Raw genomic sequence first — 8,896 nt, forward strand, 5'->3', positions numbered from 1 at the left:
TGCTGTGTGCAATCAGTGGCCTCGTTTCTGACATTTGCAAAGGCCCCTCTGGTCAGGTAAGGAATGAATGGTGAGAATGTTCACATTCTGAAAGTAAAGACTGCTTTTTCCAACAAATACAAAGTACCCCTCAAATCCAGGCTGAGGATTCAGGCAACACACAGGCCTCACCCTGTCTCGATGCCAAGAGGTCAGAGAATTATCCACAAACTGCCATAATTCCTTTATTAAATCATCTGATATTTTACAAAGGGGTTTTCGGTGGTCATTGGAAGTGTGTCAAAGGTCAGACTGATAGTTAAACAGTGCCCAGGTCACAAGCTGCCCTCCGCAGCCTGGAAGTGCTGCTGTGCATGTTTCTCACAGTACATCTTATCCCTGAACCAGAAGTGACCCCTCATGCCAAGGTTCAGGCCACAGTCAGTGCAAGTGTAGCAATTGTGGTGCCGGTAACAACCATCCCGAATCTTCACTGCCTCAGTCCTGTGTCACAACACAAAGAACAGGTGAATAACAGCAATCCCAAACTGACAAAGCCATCCCTTATCACACACTCTGTCACAGTAACTCAGTAATACACCCATCCGCCACAACTCCACATCAAGCAGGGAAACCCTCCCCACAGGTTGGAATTAAATTGGATTGGTACAGAACTAGAGAGAGAGAGAGAGAGAGAGAGAGACAGGGATAGCGGGATTAGTTTGGGATTGATACAGGGCTATGGGGAGAGAGTGGGACAGTGGGATTAGTTTGGGGATTGATACAGGGCTATGGGAGAGAGTGGGACAGTGGGATTAGTTTGGGATTGATACAGGGCTATGGGGAGAGAGTGGGACAGTGGGATTAGTTTGGGGATTGATACAGGGCGATGGGGAGAGAGTGGGGCAGTGGGATTAGTTTGGTATTGATACAAGGCTATGGGGAGAGAGTGGGGCAGTGGGATTAGTTTGGGATTGATACAGGGCTATGGAGAGAGAGTGGGGCAGTGGGATTAGTTTGGTGATTGATACAGGGCTATGGAGAGAGAGTGGGGCAGTGGGATTAGTTTGGGGATTGATACAGGGCTATGGGAGAGAGTGGGGCAGTGGGATTAGTTTGGGGATTGATCCAGGGCTATTGGGAGAGAGCGGGGCAATGGGATTAGTTTGGGGATTGATACAGGGCTATGGGGAGAGAGTGGGACAGTGGGATTAGTTTGGGATTGATACAGGGCTATGAGGAGAGAGGGCGGGGCAGTGGGATTAGTTGGGGATTGATACAGGGCTATGGGGAGAGAGCGGGGCAGTGGGATTAGTTTGGGATTGATACAGGACTATGGGGAGAGAGTGGGGCAGTGGGATTAGTTTGGGGATTGATACAGGGCTATGGGGAAAGAGTGGGGCAGTGGGATTAGTTTGGGATTGATACAGGGCTATGGGGAGAGAGTGGGGCAGTGGGATTAGTTTGGGATTGATACAGGGCTATGGAGAGAGAGTGGGGCAGTGGGATTAGTTTGGGGATTGATCCAGGGCTATTGGGAGAGAGCGGGGCAATGGGATTAGTTTGGGGATTGATACAGGGCTATGGGGAGAGAGTGGGACAGTGGGATTAGTTTGGGATTGATACAGGGCTATGAGGAGAGAGGGCGGGGCAGTGGGATTAGTTGGGGATTGATACAGGGCTATGGGGAGAGAGTGGAGCGGTGGGATTAGTTTGGGGATTGATACAGGGCTATGGGGAGAGAGTGGGGCAGTGGGATTAGTTTGGGATTGATACAGGGCTATGGGGAGAGAGTGGGGCAGTGGGATTAGTTTGGGATTGATACAGGGCTATGGAGAGAGAGTGGAGCGGTGGGATTAGTTTGGGATTGATACAGGACTATGGGGAGAGAGTGGGGCAGTGGGATTAGTTTGGGGATTGATACAGGGCTATGGGGAGAGAGTGGGGCAGTGGGATTAGTTTGGGATTGATACAGGGCTATGGGGAGAGAGTGGGGCAGTGGGATTAGTTTGGGGATTGATACAGGGCGATGGGGAGAGAGTGGGGCAGTGGGATTAGTTTGGGGATTGATACAGGGCTATGGGGAGAGAGTGGGGCAGTGGGATTAGTTTGGGGATTGATACAGGGCTATGGGGAGAGAGTGGGGCAGTGAGATTAGTTTGGGATTGATACAGGGCTATGGGGAGAGAGTGGGGCAGTGAGATTAGTTTGGGATTGATACAGGGCTATGGGGCGAGAGCGGGGCAGTGGGATTAGTTTGGGGATTGATACAGGGCTATGGGGAGAGAGGGCGGGGCAGTGGGATTAGTTTGGGATTGATACAGGGCTATGGGGAGAGAGTGGGGCAGTGGGATTAGTTTGGGGATTGATACAGGGCTATGGGGAGAGAGTTGGGCAGTGGGATTAGTTTGGGGATTGATACAGGGCTATGGGGAGAGAGTGGGGCAGTGGGATTAGTTTGGGACTGATACAGGGCTATGGGGAGAGAGTGGGGCAGTGGGATTAGTTTGGGATTGATCCAGGGCTATGGGGAGAGAGTGGGATTAGTTTGGGGATTGATCCAGGGCTATGGGGAGAGAGGGCGGGGCAGTGGGATTAGTTTGGGATTGATACAGGGCTATGGGGAGAGAGTGGGGCAGTGGGATTAGTTTGGGGATTGATACAGGGCTATGGGGAGAGAGTTGGGCAGTGGGATTAGTTTGGGGATTGATACAGGGCTATGGGGAGAGAATGGGGCAGTGGGATTAGTTTGGGACTGATACAGGGCTATGGGGAGAGAGTGGGGCAGTGGGATTAGTTTGGGATTGATCCAGGGCTATGGGGAGAGAGTGGGGCAGTGGGATTAGTTTGGGGATTGATCCAGGGCTATGGGGAGAGAGTGGGGCAGTGGGATTAGTTTGGGGATTGATACAGGGCTATGGGGAGAGAGTGGGACAGTGGGATTAGTTTGGGATTGATCCAGGGCTATGGGGAGAGAGTGGGGCAGTGGGATTAGTTTGGGATTGATCCAGGGCTATGGAGAGAGAGTGGGGCAGTGGGATTAGTTTGGGGATTGATACAGGGCTATGGGGAGAGAGTGGGGCAGTGGGATTAGTTTGGGATTGATACAGGGCTATGGGGAGAGAGTGGGGCAGTGGGATTAGTTTGGGGATTGATACAGGGCTATGGGGAGAGAGTGGGACAGTGGGATGAGTTTGGGGATTGATCCAGGGCTATGGGGAGAGAGTGGAACAGTGGGATTAGTTTGGGATTGATACAGGGTGACATTCTGGTGATATGCTGTCGAAGTCAGTAAAGTCTGGAATGGGGAGTGTGTGGTCCCTGTTCAGAATGACCAATCACTCTCCCTGATCATTGAGTCACCTTCCCCACTTCCTGCCTCTTGCACCTTGGTCAGTTTGAATGGATTAAAATCCATCAGCCCGCACTGTTTGTACTCACACGATGCTGGAGCCGCATTTCTCGCACACGTGATACTTGGATATTCCTGAGACTGGGGCCGAGGGAGAGAATCTCCCTGGGAATTGAACTGCAGCTCCTAGGCGGAAGGAGACCAGACAGTCAATCACACAGAATCCAGCTCCTCTCCCTCTACTGCCGAGCCACCTTCTCCCCCACCCCCGCAGTGTCTCCCTACCCTCCTCAAACATCCCCAAATTCCCCAACCCTCCCCTCACCATCCTGATCTGCATCCAGGGCCTCCTGGAGCTGGCGAAACCGGTTTGATTGTCTCGGCGGCTCTTTCGCGGCTCGATTCTCCTGGATCATCTTGTAAACCTCGGAGTCCTTGTCGATTCTATTCAAGGGGCGATGATCCGGGGCTCGGAGTCTGAGGACACATAGGAAACGGATCAAGATACACCAGCAGAGCCAGGAGACTGAATGAGGGGCCCCAGAAACTGCTGCCAGGGTTAGCAGGAAAAGGGGGAACAACTTCCATCAAAATCTGCAACTTGCAGTTAAATCATATCGTTCATGTAATAAAACATCCGCAGGTATTTCCCAGGGACATTATCAATTCGACTGACCCTGGCTACAGCTCTTGTGCTCACTTACATCACTGTGTGGGGCTGCTGTACTCAGTCCCATATTAACCCTGTGTGTGCCAGACCCTTATACTACACCAACGATCCCCATGGGCTCTTGCCTTACCCTATCAGTCCTGTCCTGTTCCCTCATTGACAATACTGGGATCTTGCTGTCTGCAAATTTGCCACCAAGTTTCCTACTTTACATCACTGGCCATACGTCAAAGATATTTCATTGGCTGTGCAGCATTTTGTCATGTCCTGAGGTGGTAAAAGGTGCTATAGAAATGCAAGTCCTTCTTGTACTTGCTGAGAGACAGCTCAGGGAACATTGGCACCTACCCTTTACTCGAAGAAACAGAGTCGGGTGACTGCAATTCTTCACGGTGGTCCCTCACCTCCGAAGGACTGGAGTTTGCTGAGTGGCTCACCCTGGGCACCGGGTGGGAACTGGGGATAGGCGAGAGGCTGCTGCAGCCCCCGATTCCCACTTGGAATCCCTGAAAAACAAACAGGGAGGGGAGAGTCAGAAAGCAAACCCCAAACCCACAGGAGAGGAGAAGGTCATTCAGGCTCTCACTGGGACACCGAGAGGGGCCAATCATGTCTGCCACCTCTACATGACCCAGCTTCCGGAGAGAGAGTGAGAGCGAGAGAATGAGAGGATGCAAGTTTACTCCTCCTCCTATTCACACCCATTCTTCCAGTCTCTCCTCCTCCTCCCTACTCACATCCCTGCTCAGGCCAATGTCCCGTCCACAATGACCACTCACCTTCGGCACTATGTTACCCCGATATGGGCTCTCCTCCTTCTCCTCTCGTGGTCTCCAAACTGGGGATATAGACCTGGAACCAACCAGAGTTCATGTAACTGAAATTTGCAATTGACAGTTGCCATGGTGAGCCTGAGAGAGCAGATGTTGCTGGTTTAGGGTCTTTACCAAGGACCCCACCGCCCCTCCCTCAACCTAAAATGGCATCTTCAGGCCAATGTTAACATAGCACCCCCTCCATGTGAACAGGAGATGGGATTAGTGCCAGGGAAGAGGTGGATGGGGAATCTGCCTGCCTGAATAGTCATTCCAACTTCGGTTTGGGTGGTTGGTTTAATAAGTCAATCATGTGATACATGAATAAAATATCCTATCAAAAAGGTATCTGTTAGTTGCTTACTTCCAACCAAGTGAAAATGAAGGGCTGTATTGACTCTGATCTATTTCTGCCGCTGTATAATTTTGCCTTTGGATAAATCTGACTTGGAGTCTTAGCCTGCTGTCTATGCTTTGACAATATGATGGTCCTATCTCTGGTGTAATCCCAAAGCTAGATTGTTTGCCCCTAGTGGAGATATTGGTGCATACGTACCAGCTTGGTTTATACAAGTGCGGGGTTACTTCAAGGAGCCCAGGTTTGAAGTTGCATTCATGGATTGGCAGGAGACTGAATGGGCTTCCAAAGGGAATTCATTATGAACAAGCAACCTGATTGGCTAATTGGAAAGATTGGGCTTCACTTTGGGACCCTTGACACCGTCACCTTCTGAATCGCTAACTAAATAGTACAATCACTCACACCCCGAGTTCATATACCGCATGTGACCCAGTAAAACATCTCAAAGGTGATTCACAGGAACTTTTATCAAACTAAATTAGGCACAGAGCCACACGAGGCAGTATCAGGACATGGCCAAAAGCTTTAAGGATCAAACTGAGTGAGGTAGAAAGCTGGAGAAGTTGAGGAATGGAATAGCAGAGTTGAAGCCTGGGCCGCCACTGATGAGGTGATGGTAGCCCAGAACTGAACGAGTGCAGACACCTTGCTCCACTGCTTAACTAGCACTCCTACAGCACTGGAAACAATACCTCTCTAATTAAAATGGAGACTTCTGTTATCCAATTTGAACCACAGATCTTCCAGAAATCCTGGTCGAAAATTCTGGGGGTGGGGGTGAGAGAAGGAAATTGCAAGGTGAAACTTTTGGCCCTTTTCCCAGTTCTCGTTGGAGGGGGGTTGGGGGGCGGGGGGGGGTGGTGGGAATAGTTCTGTCTTCACAGCCACTGGGGCTTGGATTTGGAGTGTCTGTCAGTACCAGTGCCAGTCTCTGCATCTCCAGCAACCCACTCTCCTCAACCCTTGCAAGTCAAAGAGCCCCAAACCAACCTGGAAAAGCAAAGATCAAGAGAGAACAGTCACATGAAAAAATAATCAATCTCCCCTGCAGGTTGAAACCATCTCCCAGGTTGGAGTCAGGACAGGTATTGACCATTTTCTTGTTGACATACAGCTTTGAATGCAAGCGCAAGCAGACTTACCTCCTGCCTGAACTTGGAGAGGTGGATTTAGGATCAGGTGCTGGAGAGAGGGATCTGAGTGGTGTCTGGCTAAGGGAACCTGGGCTGCTGCTCAAACTCAATGGTCTCTCCACGATATTCTTATTCTCATCCCGGCTCGGGTGAAGGACAGCCTGTGAAAAAAAGGAAAAATTAGTCACTAGTCCCTAAGCAAGTCTCTCCCCCAGGCCCTGGGCATTTCAAAATAGCCTTTCACCATCATCGGATATCCAATCCAGAGCCAAGGAAGAACTTTTCAAGTCTATTCAGTGCTATCATATGGGAAATATGACAGTCAATTTGCACACAGCAAGCTCCCAAAAACAGTCATGAGCAGTTTATCTGTTTCAATCACTGTTATTTAAGGGCTGAATATTGACTCCAAGGCACTGGGGATAAGATCTCTGCTCTTCTTCAAACAGAGGCTATGGGATCTTCTGCAGACAGAGGGGGTCGTGGTTAAATATCTCATTGAAAAGCTGACTCTCCGACAGTGCGACGCTCCCTCAGCACTGATCCTCTGACAGTGCAGCACTCCCTCAGTATTGACCCTCTGACAGTGCAGCACTCCCTCAGCACTGACCCTCTGACAGTGCTGCACTCCCTCAGTATTGACCTTCTGACAGTGCAGCACTCCCTCAGTACTGACCCTCTGACAGTGCAGCACTCCCTCAGTACTGATTCTCCGACAGTGCAGCACTCCCTCAGTACTGACCCTCCAACAATACAGCACTCCCTCAGTACCGACCCTCCAACAACACAGCACTCCCTCAATACTGACCCTCCAACAGTGCAGCACTCCCTCAGTACTGACCCTCCAACAATACTGCACTGCCTCAGTACTGACCCTCCGACAGTGCGGCACTCCCTCAGTGCTGACCCTCTGACAGTGCAGCACTCCTTCAGTACTGACCCTCTGACAGTGCAGCACTCCCTCAGTACTGACCCTCCGACAGTGCAGCACTCCCTCAGTACTGACCCTCCGACAGTGCAGCACTCCCTCAGTACTGATTCTCTGACAGTGCAGCACTCCCTCAGTACTGACCCTCCGACAGTGCAGCACTCCCTCAGTACTGACCCTCCGACAGTGCAGCACTCCCTCAGTACTGACCCTCTGACAGTGCAGCACTCCCTCAGTACTGACTCTCCGACAATACAGCACTCCCTCAGTACTGATCCTCTGACAGTGCAGCACTCCCTCAGTACTGACCCTGTGACAGTGCAGCACTCCCTCAGTACTGACCCTGTGACAGTGCAGCACTCCCTCAGTACTGACCCTGTGACAGTGCAGCACTCCCTCAGTACTGACCCTCTGACAGTGCAGCACTCCCTCAGTACTGACCCTGTGACAGTGCAGCACTCCCTCAGTACTGACCCTGTGACAGTGCAGCACTCCCTCAGTACTGACCCTCTGACAGTGCAGCACTCCCTCAGTACTGACCCTGTAACAGTGCAGCACTCCCTCAGTACTGACCCTCTGACAGTGCAGCACTCCCTCAGTACTGACCCTCTGACAGTGCAGCACTCCCTCAGTACTGACCCTGTGACAGTGCAGCACTCCCTCAGTACTGACCCTCTGACAGTGCAGCACTCCCTCAGTACTGACCCTCTGACAGTGCAGCACTCCCTCAGTACTGACCCTCTGACAGTGCAGCACTCCCTCAGTACTGACCCTGTAACAGTGCAGCACTCCCTCAGTACTGACCCTCTGACAGTGCAGCACTCCCTCAGTACTGACCCTCTGACAGTGCAGCACTCCCTCAGTACTGACCCTGTGACAGTGCAGCACTCCCTCAGTACTGACCCTCTGACAGTGCAGCACTCCCTCAGTACTGACCCTGTGACAGTGCAGCACTCCCTCAGTACTGACCCTCTGACAGTGCAGCACTCCCTCAGTACTGACCCTCTGACAGTGCAGCACTCCCTCAGTACTGACCCTCTGACAGTGCAGCACTCCCTCAGTACTGACCCTGTGACAGTGCAGCACTCCCTCAGTACTGACCCTCTGACAGTGCAGCACTCCCTCAGTACTGACCCTCCGACAGTGCAGCACTCCCTCAGTACTGACGCTCCGAAACCCTGAGCCTGACTAGCTCAGGCTCCTGAGAACAACCGCAGACCTGGGAAGACCAGAGTCTTAGCAGAAAAAAATCAAATGAAGACCATCAGCGTTTACATTCAACCTGACAGGAATCCACTCTCCACTCACCTGGCAGAGGGTAAGGCTTTCTCCTTGCTCACTACTGTCCAGTTACCCCCCGTCCCCCCATCCAAACTGAGCACATCTACACACAGAGGCAGGAAGAATCTTGAATTAATTTTACGGTGCTTGTTGACACAACAATTTTGTGACACTAAGGTTACTAACTAGAACATCCTGGATTAGCTGAAGAGCTCAGTCACCATCGGAGATGGATTGGCCATTAGTATTTAAGGAAGGCAGGAGTTCAATATTTTGTCAAACATAATTCGTGAGGAAATAGCCTTTTCACATCCAAGGCTGATCTCAGAGGCAAACACCGTGGAACTAACTGATCAAGAACAAGCAGGGGTGAGCGG

The 8,896-nt window shown here is 51.3% G+C and overlaps 1 protein-coding gene across 1 annotated transcript in view; it reads right to left on the minus strand.

Annotated features, from left to right (window-relative positions):
- Positions 1-211: 211 nt before the first annotated feature.
- Positions 212-8,896, minus strand: part of pdlim2 (PDZ and LIM domain 2 (mystique)) — a 17,355-nt gene continuing 8,670 nt past the window's right edge. The window contains exons 2-7 of the mRNA XM_078565364.1: positions 6,320-6,471; positions 4,781-4,853; positions 4,350-4,507; positions 3,657-3,808; positions 3,421-3,517; positions 212-483 (exon numbers count right to left, since the gene is read on the minus strand). Coding sequence (XP_078421490.1) covers positions 315-483; positions 3,421-3,517; positions 3,657-3,808; positions 4,350-4,507; positions 4,781-4,853; positions 6,320-6,471 — 801 coding nt within the window. The 3' untranslated portion in view covers positions 212-314. The remainder of the gene's footprint in view (positions 484-3,420; positions 3,518-3,656; positions 3,809-4,349; positions 4,508-4,780; positions 4,854-6,319; positions 6,472-8,896) is intronic.

This window comes from Cetorhinus maximus, chromosome 20 (genome assembly GCF_964194155.1).
Source record: "Cetorhinus maximus chromosome 20, sCetMax3.hap1.1, whole genome shotgun sequence".
In the NCBI taxonomy this organism is placed as follows: Eukaryota; Metazoa; Chordata; class Chondrichthyes; order Lamniformes; family Cetorhinidae; genus Cetorhinus; species Cetorhinus maximus.